At 34.0% G+C, this 14,268-nt stretch overlaps 3 protein-coding genes across 6 annotated transcripts; 2 read left to right on the top strand and 1 right to left on the bottom strand.

The window, feature by feature from the left end:
• Positions 1–884: 884 nt before the first annotated feature.
• On the top strand, positions 885–3,035 carry LOC113865643 (F-box protein At5g07670). The gene is made up of 3 exons (XM_027500342.1): positions 885–2,085; positions 2,390–2,631; positions 2,779–3,035. The coding sequence occupies exons 1-3, from the start codon at positions 890–892 to the stop codon at positions 2,829–2,831; spliced, it is 1,491 nt and encodes a 496-aa protein (XP_027356143.1). The 5' UTR covers positions 885–889; the 3' UTR covers positions 2,832–3,035.
• Positions 3,036–4,336: 1,301 nt separating this feature from the next.
• On the top strand, positions 4,337–10,620 carry LOC113865024. 4 transcript variants are annotated; one of them, XM_027499344.1, is made up of 16 exons: positions 4,337–4,573; positions 4,788–4,871; positions 5,096–5,169; positions 5,303–5,336; positions 5,823–5,881; positions 6,317–6,431; positions 6,659–6,696; positions 7,129–7,226; positions 7,376–7,431; positions 7,977–8,256; positions 8,372–8,481; positions 8,894–8,950; positions 9,749–9,814; positions 10,102–10,176; positions 10,252–10,329; positions 10,428–10,620. In XM_027499344.1, the coding sequence occupies exons 1-15, from the start codon at positions 4,433–4,435 to the stop codon at positions 10,300–10,302; spliced, it is 1,338 nt and encodes a 445-aa protein (XP_027355145.1). In that variant the 5' UTR covers positions 4,337–4,432; the 3' UTR covers positions 10,303–10,329; positions 10,428–10,620. The 4 variants fall into 4 exon arrangements, with proteins under 4 accessions (XP_027355145.1, XP_027355146.1, XP_027355143.1 ...); XM_027499345.1 differs by having other exon boundaries at positions 4,838–4,871; positions 8,360–8,481; positions 10,428–10,535; XM_027499342.1 differs by having other exon boundaries at positions 4,368–4,573; positions 5,793–5,881; positions 8,360–8,481.
• A 913-nt stretch (positions 10,621–11,533) lies between these two features.
• On the bottom strand, positions 11,534–13,283 carry LOC113866036 (non-functional NADPH-dependent codeinone reductase 2). Its single transcript, XM_027500927.1, has 5 exons — positions 13,164–13,283; positions 12,767–12,942; positions 12,148–12,391; positions 11,886–12,065; positions 11,534–11,761 (listed from the first exon to the last, which is right to left on the bottom strand). Exons 1-5 carry the CDS (start codon positions 13,281–13,283, stop codon positions 11,534–11,536), a joined length of 948 nt encoding a protein of 315 aa, XP_027356728.1.
• Positions 13,284–14,268: the final 985 nt, after the last annotated feature.

Below are 14,268 nucleotides of genomic sequence, written 5' to 3'. Positions count from 1 at the left end.
GTTCAAAGGACAAGCAGTTTTGTATCGTTTAAGTAAAGTCTCGAGTTTAAGTTTTTTTATATGAAATTTTTTTTTTAATGATAGATTTACTTACTATATTCAGGTGTGTGGTCTAAATTAGGTTCACATTTACAAAATGATTTAGTCAAAAATATTAGATTTAGTATATTTTTTTATTATACTATTTTCATTTTAAAAATCTTTTCTAACTAATTATTTATGAACTAGTTAAAGACTTTAACAAATTTTATTTAATAAAAATAACTTGCAAGAAATTTATTTATTTTTAAGATCTAAAATTATTATAAACCTCCTTTGATATTGTCAAAACTATATTTAGAGACTATAACTAGTTTTGTTTTTACAAAAAAAGTAAGAAATAGAATTTAATAAACAAATTAACAGAAACAATAACTTATAACACTTGTTCTCAAAATTAGTAACAAATCAAGAAGATTTAATAAAAAAAATTGAAAATTTTAATGGTTCCTTCATTATATATTTGGTGGAATCTTCATTAATATAAAACCTTGATTACTCTATAATAGGAAAAAAAAAAAACCTTGATTACTCCTCCATTTCTGGCTTGGGATTGTATAGCATGATGACCAATTCTGATATCAAGTTATTTGTCTGTTGTGTTGCGACTTAGATATGCCGTTAGAAGCAGCCACAAGAAAACAAAAAGCAACACTATCTACACACCAAAAAGTGATTACGAAATATTCAAAATGTGAGTCCCACAGACACTGAACAAACAAATCCGTTGGCGTTGGCCCCCACAAAAAGCCTACAATTCAATTCAATTCCATTCACAATAAACAATAAACAGACGACGACGACGACGACGACGCCGCCGCCGCCGCTGCAGCACTTCGACTCAGCAACGATGTCGTTTCCGGCGGAGAACAAGAATCCTAACCCTAACCCTAGTCCTCCGTTGAAGAAGAGAGGCCCCAGGTGGTCCGACATGTGGCTGAAGCACAGGAAATCGAAAGCGCTGAATCCAGTGGTAGTGGCGATGCAACTTCACTCCCTCTCCCCTCACATTGACAAAGCCAATCCCTTACTCTCCAATTTCCCCTTCACCGATCGAACCCTTCTCCTCTCCGACGAGCTTCTTCTCAAAATCCTCTCCAAACTCTCCGATTCCCACGCTCAGAGAAACTCCAACTCCCTCGTTTGCAAGCGCTGGCTCAATCTCCAAGATCGCCTCGTTCGCTCCCTCAAGATCTTCGACTGGAACTTCCTCTTATCCGGTAGGTTGATTCACCGCTTCCCCAATCTCAACCATGTCGATTTGCTCTCTGCCGCCCTCATCTCTCCCCGAAATTCCGGCATTTTCCTCAGCAACCGCGTTCTCTGCGTCCACCTCGATTCTGCCTCTTCCCCCAATTGGTGCTTTTGCGAGGACAACATGCTCCCCGTGGAGGTCATCGACAATGGCCTCAGTGCCCTCGCCAGTGGGTGCCCCAATCTCCGGAGACTCCAAGTCATTGGTGCCAGCGAGATGGGTTTGCTGAGTGTAGCTGAAGAGTGCTTGACCTTGCAGGAACTCGAACTCCATAAATGCAGTGACAACGTGCTTCGTGGGATCGCCGCATGTGGGAACCTGCAAATCTTGAAACTGGTGGGGAATGTTGACGGCTTCTACAATTCTGTGGTTTCTGATATTGGTTTGACCATTTTGGCTCAGGGTTGCAAGAGGCTCGTCAAGCTTGAACTTCGTGGCTGCGAAGGCAGCTTTGATGGGATTAAAGCCATAGGCAAGTGCTGCCTCATGTTGGAAGAGTTAACCTTCTCTGATCATAGAATGGATGATGGCTGGCTCGCCTCTCTTTCCTATTGCGAGAATTTGAAGACCCTGAGGTTTCAGTCTTGCAAGAGAATTGATCTCAACCCTGGACTCGAGGAGTATTTGGGTTCTTGCCCTGCACTTGAACGCTTGCACTTGCACAAATGCCAATTGCGCGATAAGAAGAGCGTTGCAGCCTTGTTTTCGGTCTGCAGGGCTGCCAGGGAGATCATTCTTCAGGACTGCTGGGGATTCGATAATTCCCTCTTCGCTTTCGCCATCGTTTGCAGGTAGTGCCCTCTTTCACATCTTACAACTTGACTCATTGGATTTGGATATAAACTCTAATGTGTATTCATAACTTTTTTCAATGTTGAAATTTCTGTAGTCATGTATGAGTAACAGTTGTATTCTAGCATCTTATTCGTATGTACTGGTAATCTGGTATGTAGGGAAATCTTAAAAGTTTCCGAATTCAATGTGGTTGGAGTGGTTCTGTTGTGCCGTGATAGTAAAATTAGCATATAACTCAAATGAATAAACTTGTTTGAAGATATGTGGATAATGAAATTGATAGTTGTTTCTGTACTTCAGGCGGGTAAAATTGTTATACTTAGAAGGGTGTTCATTGCTAACAACACAAGGATTGGAATCTGTAATTGATTCGTGGAAGGAGCTTCAGAGCCTTAGAGTAATGTCGTGTAAGAATATAAAGGACAGTGAGATTTCTCCTACGCTGGCAACCTTATTTACCATTCTGAAGGAGTTGAAATGGAGGCCAGATACCAAATCACTCCTTCCATCAAGTCTTGTGGGGATAAGCATGGGAAAGAAAGGTGGTAAATTTTTCAAAAGAACATGATACCTAAATCTGTCATGTACTTTTTATTATCTAATAATAATAAATCGTAGAAACAGATTATTTTCACCCACATCCGTGAAAATTGTACCAACATGTAATGGCTTTGTTCCGGTTAACTTAGATGTTGACGGTGGAAGTTTGTTCTTTGTTATCTTCCGTCGTACTAGAAGATGAAGAAGAACTTGGCTAGAGATGTAATTATGTAAAAGTCTAATCCAGTTCACTCGAAGCTGAAATTGGGTGGGGTAGCTTGTTCCACTGCATTTTTTTCCTTTTGACAAGGTGCGGTTGAAGTAACCATGTTACCGTTATCTGTGGGCCTTTGTCACTTCAAGATGCTTTAAACTTTGCTTCTTATGGTTTGTTCACATGTCATGGCAACACATTTTTTTGGGTCCATGTAATGCTGTACTTGTGGTTGTATTAGGCTTTCTAGTTTGGAAGTGCTTCATTTCTTTTGTCTTTTTTGGTCAATGAAATATTGAGTGTAATTTCTTCGTACGTTTATCTTTACAATCACGCCAGTCCAAATAGAATCATTACATCCTAATACATTCTCAAATGCTACCAAATTTTGTTTTTACAAAACATATATTAAATTAAAGTTTGTAATGTAAAGGTTACATCTCACTTTTTCTATTCTTCATATATTGCTCTTTTTTTATCTAAAAAATTATATACATGTAGCTATTAATACTAATTAAATTTTCACAACCATACTAAACCCGGCAGCTTTGAATCATACCCTTATCATACGAATTGAAAAACAATTACATGTATAAATCTTAAAAGGAAAGGTAACAAATTTATCCTAAACTCAGTAGCATGTTTGTTTTACGGTTTGCAAGTTTGTAACATGAATTTTATAGTTTTTAGTACTTTGTTTTGTGGGAAGCAACATTTTTCAATCTTTCAAACTTCCCTTATGTAATATAGTTTAATAACATTTAACTTTTATTCAAAAATATCCACTTAGAAGGATAAAACAGAGCTTTGCTATACTTTCCAAATAATCTTTTTCATAATTTTCCTTCTACTTAAAGTAAGTATTAAATGGAAATATGTATTTATTATTATGTTGAAATCATACAATGTATTAAATACTTTCTTTATTTAATAATTAAAAGGATTTGTAAGAATAAATGGTGGGGAGATTTAGAATTATTTTAAATTTAAATCTTGTTACCTTTATTATTATTACTATTATTCTTGATTATTAAATGACAATATATATATATATATATATATATATATATTATTAAACTATTAAATATATTTTTTACAAGAAAATTAATCATGAATTTTTTATCCAATTTTTATTTATTAATTTCTTCATTAATTTCCTAAATATGTTAGTTAAATCAATGTTTTAGGATACTTATTTAAAAGAGTTTAAAACAATTTATGAAATAATTTATAACTTTTATAACAACAATTTTAAAAAAGGAAGGATAGATAACTAATCATGTAAGAATAGTTGAATTTGATTAACAGAGAGAGAATTATTTTTACCAGTTAAAATGTAACGTTTTCATCCGTACCATTTTTGTGTTTAAGTTTTCGTACTAAAACATTTTTTCTTTCGTATAATGAAATTTATGATATATTAGCTTATTTAATAAACACAAATTAAGTAATTAACTTGTCTTAATCTGAAAATGAAAATCGTTTAGGAGAAAGATATAGAAAGGTGCAAATTAGGAAAAACTGAAGAGGTGTGTGATTGTGCGTTTGTGCGAAGGAACAGAACAGAACAGAACAGAAGACAGTGATTGATGAGATCGATGAAGAAGGAGAAGGGAATGGCTGTGTCAAGCCCCGTGAGTGGTGAAGACAGCGATGATAAACAACACCCTTCCTTTCCCTCTGTCAGATTCTCTTCCCGCAACGCTTCCTCCAAATACGATTTCGTCAAGGTCACCCTTTTCTCCATTTCCGTAACTCATTTACATCAATTTTGTCACTTTTCTATTTGTTCCAAACTGGCTTTCCTTCAATTTCTACTCGTTTCTTTGTTTTTTGGTCTTTTCGCATTCAGAGGAACAGAGATCATTTTTGTGTCTATTGCTTGCTTCTGTATTTGTCTTTTTCTTTTCATTTCAAAATGTTTTCTGGGTTTTGTGGTTTTAGGTAAAGGTGTGGTTGGGTGATAATGCTGACCACTACTATGTTCTCTCCAGATTTTTGCTCAGCAGAATGCTAACGGTAACCAAGGTATAACAACATAACTACTGTTCATTCTGTTTTAGCCGTTTCATTTTCTATGTTATTTGTGTCTGTTTTTTTTTTTTTTTTTTTTGTTTCCTTTCATTTAAGTTGCTTAAGATGTTTAGGACTAGGTACTGGGCATGTTCTAACTCCTATTCTATGGATGGTAGTTGAGTTTGTGAAAACTAGTAAGATGTCAGATCATTTATTATAAGCTTGTTGATTTTCAGATTCCGAATCATGTAGCTATCAAAATTGCTCTAGAACTGAAGAAGCTGCTCATAGACAACAGCCTTCTAGATGTGTAGGTTGCTTCGCGTCTCTTCTTTTCCTCTTTTCCTGATGTTGTTTAGTCTTAACTTATTTCCTTCTTTTCTTTCTCCATTTGAATTTTGATAAAATTATTTAAAAAGAATCATTGTGCTTGTATGCTGCAGCTCTCAGTCTGACTTGGAAGCCAACCTATTCAAGGTATGGCCAAAAATTTCTATTTTTCTATGCTAACCTTTTTTATTTTGGTGATGCACCTTGAGGAAATTTTGAATAAACTTTTATCATTAGCCTTTTCCATTTGAACTCATGGTCAAGATGTATACTTGAGGAGTAAAATGGTATGCATCTATTTGCAGATATATATCTAGTATTCCCCAAGGATTGTTTTCACTTCAATATTTGTTTTATATAGGAAACGTTTGTGCATGTATAAGAATAATGTGGTTATTCTTTGGAGCGGTCTTATCAGATACAGACATAATTGAAAATGGTTTCATGTGGTTTTAAAATTTAGAATCAAATGGAGCTGAAATTTCTGTGATATTTTTTTTCCTAATAGGAGGAAATTGGATTCCATTATATTAGTGGGATGAAGTTGCAGTCATGGCTGGAATTCCTCACTCTTCTAAATGCTGATTGTCATTTAATCTGTAGAAACATTCTAATAGGGCACTATATGTGCAGCTTATGGAGCGGCGGGGATACGGAGAAGAGTACATTAATCGTTATAAGATGATGACAAGGTTAGTATGCAGTCTTTCTGTTGGAGACAATGTGCCAATATCTTATCCTCATTAGGCAAATATCTCTCCTTGTTTCCTTCCTTTGTTAAAAGATGATGACAAGGCTTAGGATGCATGCATGCGTGTTAGTTCCATCTATATGTATGTATGCATCAACATTTCATGTTTATATATGTCATGTTTATATATTATCAAATTTGCATCTATTGGTAAATTTGGATATGTAACTATATATACATATGTAAATTTTTTCTATGTGCATACACATTTTTCCTGTCTTGCTAGCTGTTTTGATAAGGTGTTGAAAATAATTTCATATTGATGTTTTTGGAAAAAAGAAAATACAGAAAGAATAAGAAATTTACTTGAGGGTGATACCTTTTATGGTATAAATGAGGCTTCTATTCCATTCTCCTGCTTTCCCCATTTATCCAGATTTCACCATCAACGAGTTCCGTTAGTAATCCTTGTCTGTGGAACTGCTTGCGTTGGGAAGTCTACTATTGCCACCCAGCTTGCACAGAGGTTAAATTTGCCAAATGTATTACAGGTAGGCTTTGAATAACTCTAATATAGCTTTATCTTCCTATCATATAAATTAAGGACTTTCAATTAGTTGCATATTAACAAAAGTGTTTCCATTTTGGTGTTTGTAACCAAACTGGTTTTTTATTTTCCTTGTTAACTGGGCACCTAAAGGGACTTTTCCCTATGTTTATTTTGATTGCTTGAAATTATATACAAATGATTTTGACATTTTCTTGTTGATTCTGATAGACAGATATGGTTTATGAATTGTTGCGCACATCAACAGAGTATGTCCTGAACTTCTTTATGTCTTCCTAAATTTCACTAATATTTTTGCATTGATTGAATGTTCTTTTAGTGAAATCAATAAACCATGTCAATTAATACAATATTATGGTTGTGTTCATATAGTGTGGCTGAATATTTCTGTCTAGTTCCTGATATGTGCTTAATTTTTGAAGTTCTCTTGATATATGTTGTCATTTGTGTGTTGATTCTATAAATCTACATATTCAACAATAATTTTTACCATTTTTGCTTTGAATGTATAAATTACAAATATTAGTAGATGTCAGCAATCAGCATAGCCATACATGGAAGGCCTTTGACAAATATAAACTTTCTGGCCTGATGGTTTTCATCCCTTTAATCAATGATGTGATTAATACTTGCATATATTTATTTATCAAATCTGGATGATTTTCTTGTATTTGATATAGTGCACCATTGGCGTCGACTCCTGTATGGGCTAGAGACTTTGGTTCGCCAGAGGAATTAATAACTGAATTTTGCAGAGAATGCAGGGTTGTTCGTAAAGGTTTTCTCAGTTCTTTCTAGCTTGAGATCTATGAATTGAATTTGGTGTTCATCCTTATAAATAATCCATTTTTTGACAGAAAGCTATGGATACTTTATGTCCTTTATACTTGATTGTTTTCATCTATTAAATTGACATTTGATTTTTAGGCTTGGCCGGTGATCTGAAAAAGGCAATGAAAGATGGAAAGCCAATTATAATTGAGGTATGTATGGACGTGTGTGTAAGTAGTGGGAGGTTTCCTGCATAACATCCTTGCAGGTTTTAGACTGGTCTATCTTTTTTTGATTAGTTTATTTCTTAAATTAACATTTCTAGATCAACAGTTTAGTTATGTACAATATTATGCACATTGCCAGTCATCTTATTACAATCAAATAAATACTTGATACACGGACGGATCAAAGAGCTTTATTGTTATGTTTTCTTGTAGAGTGATACTTTGTTTTCTCTTTTTTTCATTGTACTCCTTTCGCATCTTCAATACAATTTCTTCATTTATCAATAGAAATAGAATGCAAATTTGAAAATTTCCTTTTTGCTTTTGTACCTTAAATAGTTTAAGGTACTGTAAGAGGAAATCTGTTGAAAAGAAAATTGATAATTTCATCTGTAATTTTGGTCTCCCATAAACATGTCTGATTAAATTTTGTTTTAATAATGTGAGACACCTTTTCTTTTTTATTATGCAGTCAAGGTGTTTCTCTTGGTAAAGGCTCATTTCTTTTGTTTCTATTTTCATTATGACAGGGAATACATTTGGATCCTAGCATTTATTTAGTGGATGATGAAAATAAATCACCTGCTGCTGCACATGCAGTAAATAAAGAGATAAATCCAGCATCTGTGGCATCGGAAGATACTGCTACAGAAAAAATAAAAAATATTCATGTGGGGAGTGGTGATGAGAGTAATGGTGGCTCCAAGACTTTTAGCTCCATTGAAGGAGTATCTGCTGACCAGGTTGATGCAGTGTCAAATTCTATGGCATCAATGGGCCTAACTGGCAGCATCTCTGGACATAATAAAGGTTGGTGTTTTTTATTTGTCAGTTTTTAATGCTGATCAGTTTTGAACTAAGAGATAAGCCATAATATGGATGATAGCGATTGTTTCAATTTAAAAAAGATTAGTTTGTCATGCAGATGCTCCTCTTAGAGAACTGGAGACAGACAAAACTATTAGTAAGGAGAAGTCAGGCCCCAAACCAATAATTGTGCCTATTGTTTTGAAGATGGCTGAATTTGATCATAAGGTTTTGTCTCATTGTCCATTATTTTTATGGAAGTGACAATTATACACGCAAGTGTTTCGTGTTTTCACATGTAGCATGTCTGATTTTAGGAATTTATTTGATTGTCAAGTTTATTACCAGGTCTTGTATGTATCTCTAGGATGTTCCTATTGTGCAAGGGAACTATAATGCATGGAATGAAAATAATAATAATAATGTTTAGGGGCTGACTCATAGATTAACAGAAACTGTAATATTTACACACAAAAGACAATAACTGGTCCTCATTGTTGTCCTGGTTGTTTACTTCTGCTCAGTAGGAGTAGGATAGATGAATTTTTGAAACAACATAACTCAAGTGCACAAGTCTTGTTATCAGATTCCGTTGTGTAAAAAGTCAAACAATCTAACTGGACCCTTATCCTATTTGCAGGCATTACTTGAGGAATGGATCTCCTCTCGTACCTTTAATGACAAATGCTCAGATCAGGTACAGTAAATTCTAAACTTAAAACCCAAACCTCCAGGCCCTGGAATTTTAGTCTATTTTGTGTTTCTGGCTTTCGAGTTTCTAGGGGAATTTATTTTATTATGTTGAGAGGTATGGGATTGAACTCGCTTAGTGACATATTCCTTTCAAATCCTTTAAAAGGACTACAAGTATGGAAGCATAATAAAGTCCCAAAGAAATTATCTCATAAAACAAGTCAATAAGAGCTTCTACTGTGATTGTGGACAAACATCTTTTAATAATCATATAAAAGAGTCAAATAACCTGCTTCAATTTTCCATGCAACTAATCAATGCAAAAGCAAACAAACCTCAGTCTTCATATTTTGTTAAAACAATTTTTTGCACATATCTGAATAAGGTCTCCACAATTGCAACGCATCATTTGGTGCTAACCTTGTTAAGAAGGACATCTATACCACAATTAATTAAAGAAAGAATCATAGCTTTCAATATGATTAGCAAGATGAGAATGACTAGAATAAACTATATGAACAAGAAGTGTCTGGTTATGTTACTAAAGGATTCCCGGCCGTCCAATGACTTAACAAAGAGAAGCAGAAACTGAGGATATTGAGTTGCAGGTTATGATCCTAGGTTTCTTTTTATATCATTTAAATTCATGTATGATAGACATTCTGCCTTTACAATTGAACAGCCCATCTGAGATACCTAATAAAAAAAGAAACAAGAACCATTAGGAGACCACATAAACTATAGTATAAGATGGGATTTGATCTGTCTCAACTGTTTCTGAATTTTGTTGTTCAATTTACAGGATAATGATAAGCTTATAGCCAACCTGAAAACCATACAGGATTATCTGTGCTCATTCACATCACAGGTATGTCGAAAGATACACTCTTGTATTGATTACTAGAATTTTTGGTGAACAATCCTTTTTTCTGGAATGTCATTTGTTTTGATGATAACCAAGACAATTACTGTACGTTTCTCAATTCAAATTTTTTGGTGAATTGCTTCCATTTATTGATTAATGAATGCAAAACAGCATCACATCTTATTCACTGATTGTAGTATTACCCAAAGCCCTTACGAATTCAAGATTTCTAAAATTTGCTCATCCACAATTATTTTTTGTACTTCAGTTTTTGCCATTTGATGTTACAGGGGTTAACTGTGGTCAATGTATCAGCAACCACATTTCCGCAAACATTGGATTGGTTGCATGGCTACCTTCTTCAGGTAAAAAATTGATTATATAACAATATTCCGGTATTCCTTTTCTTCTGAAATGACTTCAAATTTAATTTCTTTCAGTGCATCGAGCAAGGTATTAATGAAAATGTTACACCGGTAGTTGCAGCCTAATCCATGTAATGATTCCAATTTTGACAGGTATGAAATTGACAGCCATTAAGTTTAACTTCAATTATAATCTTCTCTAAATCATTTGCAAGCACTCTGAATGTCGATTATTCTGCAATTGTTTCTAGATTCGACTTCATATCACTACAGTCATGTAAGGTGCTGACTCTGCCAGGCCACTGTTCAAAGAACGCTACCCTAATTACGATCTTCCCTTGCATTGTCAACATTTGCTGTTAAAATAATTATATGATTATGTGATTTGACGAGGAATTCCATTATCCCCCGAAAAATTAATAGCATTGACGGCTCTACCTTTTCTGAAGTATTCGATTTGATTTTATCGCTTTGCTCTCTTCAAATTATTTTGTTCTAGCTTTGTTGATATACCGACCCTTTTTTATTTTATTTTCAACTGTTAAAAACAGCCTAAACTGAATGAAGTTTTTAAAATCTTAGGAAATGAAGTGTGGTATTTGTACAATCTTGAGAACTAATTTTGCTGGTTCGCTCAAATTGAAACCATTGACTTAAAGAACCCCTCAAAAAATGTTCTTAATTAGAGGATTAGCTTCGTTCCCTTCTCGGGCTATGTCAAACATCTGGCATCAAGAACATTCGCAAATCATACTATTATTTTACTGAAACTTAACTTACAAAGACTTTGCACAAATATTCTAAGTTTGTTTTCTTTTTATAAAAAAATTGAATTCAAAGGCGATTGTGCAAATAAATAACAAGCGGTTTGCAACCGTTGTAGCCCTTATTTTTACACACAACCCTTTTGTGGATTTTCATGACACAATTCTTACACAAGGTTTAGGCTTATTCATTTTCCCTAATCTGGAGATCACAACTCATAATGTATAGTCAACGTTTATATTATATTTGTTTTCGTATTTCATGTCTCATGCGTGCACGTAATAATAATTAGTTGGATTTGGAGTTACAAAATTTAAATTGGATGATAATTACGGGAGAAGAAAGAGAAATATCATTCATAAACAAATATAGTTACGGTAAAATTACTCACAAAAGCATCTTTAGTTGTAGAAAACAAAATACTTGTTTTTTTTTTAATAATCATTCTAAACAATCATCATTAGGATTTTCACTATTAGGTAACGAGGAATCTGGTCACTGAAAAGCCATGAAACATTTTGATTGAAACAAAATTTTGTTCAATTCTCTTCTTTCCCTGTGATGTAAATGGATTGCAACATTGTCTTTGGCTTCAAATTTCATCGTCCCAAAGTTCTTCAATAGTTTTGTAGGGACTTGTGGTTTCATTAACGTGAAATTCCCCTCTCATAATCTTCATTTCCTCCAATTTCTCAATCTCCATGATATCCTCATTATCCAATGTCAGATCAAACGATCCTATATTTTCCTTCATTCTTTCTTGATTGAAGCTCTTAACAATCACACTTGATCCCTTTGTTAGTCCCCACTTCAACGCAATCTTAAAAAATCACAATAAAAAAATATGTTAAAATATATGCATAACTTTCCATTCTACCAATGATAAAATATATACATAACTTTCCATTCTTGCAATGTTAAAATATATACATAAAGTATGTTACCTGTGCTGGAGTTGCTTTGTGTTTGAGGGCAATTGATTGGATAATTGGATGATCAACCACAGCAGTAGATCCCCATGCATTCCCTGGCCCACCAAGTGGTGAATAAGCACTTACATGGATCTTGTGCTCTCCGCAGGTCTTTCTGAGCCTTCCTTGCCTCCACATTGGATGCATTTCCACCTGAGTACCAAGATTTGGTGAATTAAATTATTGTTATGTCAATAAATATTACAAATACTCCTCAAGATTTAACTCTACTCACTTGATTAACAGCTGGAGGTGTAGACGCATACTCTAATAGCCACTCAATCTTCTTGCTAGAGAAATTGCTAACCCCAATGCACCTACACAACCCCATTTCTAGGCATTTCTCCATCCCTGCCCATGTGGTCTCAAGATCCAAATTTTCAAAGTCATCTTCATTAGGTACGGGGTAGTTAACCCATGGCTTCAACTTGACAGGCCAGTGCACTAGGTACATGTCTAGATATTCCATGCCCAGATTCCTGTTATGCATTCAATTAAAGAAAATAAAAAAATCAGCATTAGATTTCTAACTATGATTTTGTTTCCATTCTTCAAAATTAAGTAATTAGCTGCGATATTAAAAAGATTGTGTCCCATATTTGTTTATACGTCCACGTTAGGCATGACAATATTCACTTATTCTTGACACAAGTTTACTACATTGTTTTTATTGTCCCATGAGATTTTGATTATACACCACATGCATTTTAGGTTATTTGCTTTCATTTACTTAAGAAAAATCATGAAAAGGAAGAATTTAAGATATGGGTGTATCTAAAATATTCCCTCAAGCCTCAAGGTTATCGTAAAACCAAGCCATGCAATATGCATCTTAAAGAATTCTCTTAGCTTACTCTAGAGTTTGTTTCAATGCAGAAACAGGATCATGGTGATCACTCCCCCACAGTTTGGATGTTAAGAAAGTGTCATCTCTGTCTACTTTTCCCTCACAGATTGCCTCATTTATGGCTTTGCCCACTGCTGGCTCAGAACCATATATTTTTGCTGTGTCAAAATGCCTATAGCCCATCTGCATATGTACATGTACATGTACATGTGTATCAATAACAAGGAAAAATAAATATTAAAATATAAAAAACCATGCTTGTAGCTTTTTCTTTTCTCTTCTTTGCTTTCGCTATTAGTTAGCACAAGAGAGAGTAAACTAGGGGCCAGAAAATTGAAATAAGAGAGAATAACTGCAAGGCATTTATAGGGGTTTTAAAGGCATTATATAACTATGGTTAATACCTCAAGGGCATTGTGGACGGCAATTTCTGTTGTCTTCCTATCATTTGGGAAGGAATAAGTGCCAAATCCAATGAGAGGCATTGTAATGCCGCAGTTCAAACGCACATGACTGTTCCTCATTTTGTCTGTCTTTTTCTGTGTTTATGTTTGTGTTTTTCTAGTTTTTGCCACAGTGCTAATGAGTCTCTAACTTTGGCTATATATAGATTGTAGGAGTCAAGGTGTACTAACTAGTTAGTTTAGTGTTTAAAGTTTTTATGAGCACATAGATTAATCATGTCCAATTAATATATTGTCTTTGATTGTGGAAGAGATAACAGACGTGGAAGAGTTCAAATCAATAATTGAGGAATGCAAATCAAAGCATGGGATCTTCCCTGTCTCTAGGGATTTTATTATAATGGCCCAATCCATCATCTAAAAGCAAGTACCTTTGGGTATTAGTCCCTCATAGGAAGTTAATACCACAATATATTATAATACAAAGATACTAACGTGTATAGTTTGGAGGTCGGTCAGTGAGCTGGCACTTCAACCATTTGATTATCCAAAGTCTTCTCTATATACATCTTTCAAAATAAGATTTATTCCTCTCAAATTTTAGGATTAAGTTAAGCCTATAAAACTAGTAAATTTTTATAAAAAAAAATACATGTTTATTTAATTAAAAATATAAAAGTATAATAAATCTTTTTTTAATAAAAAATTATTTTTAAATACTTTGACAATATCGTTATAGTAAAATTATTTATAAATATGCTGTTGAAGCTTGCGGATGCATGAAACTCTACTTTCTTCTATGTGGGGTTTTGTGGGCAACCAATATGTTAAAGAAATAAATTATTTGTTGACATGCAAAATTGTCAAAGCATGGGATATTTTATTCGTTTAACAAAGTCATCAACAATGCTTTTTGAAAAAAAATTAAAAATGCGAATTTTGCTTTATCTGTTGCTGTCCAAACTTTATTTTATACATAATCTCTTTTAAAGTTGACTTTGCTGACAAATTAAAAGTACATTAAGATTTATATATGTTTCTGTTGCTTAGCACTATCTAGAACATGCCCAAATGAAATGCTCTCTTTCAGTTAACTTTGTTCTTC

Source organism: Abrus precatorius, unplaced genomic scaffold (assembly GCF_003935025.1).
Source record: "Abrus precatorius isolate BTA unplaced genomic scaffold, Abrus_2018 Scaffold4, whole genome shotgun sequence".
Lineage (NCBI taxonomy): Eukaryota > Viridiplantae > Streptophyta > Magnoliopsida > Fabales > Fabaceae > Abrus > Abrus precatorius.
Note: the sequence above shows the minus strand (reverse complement) of the source record. Positions and strands in the feature narration are given on the sequence as shown.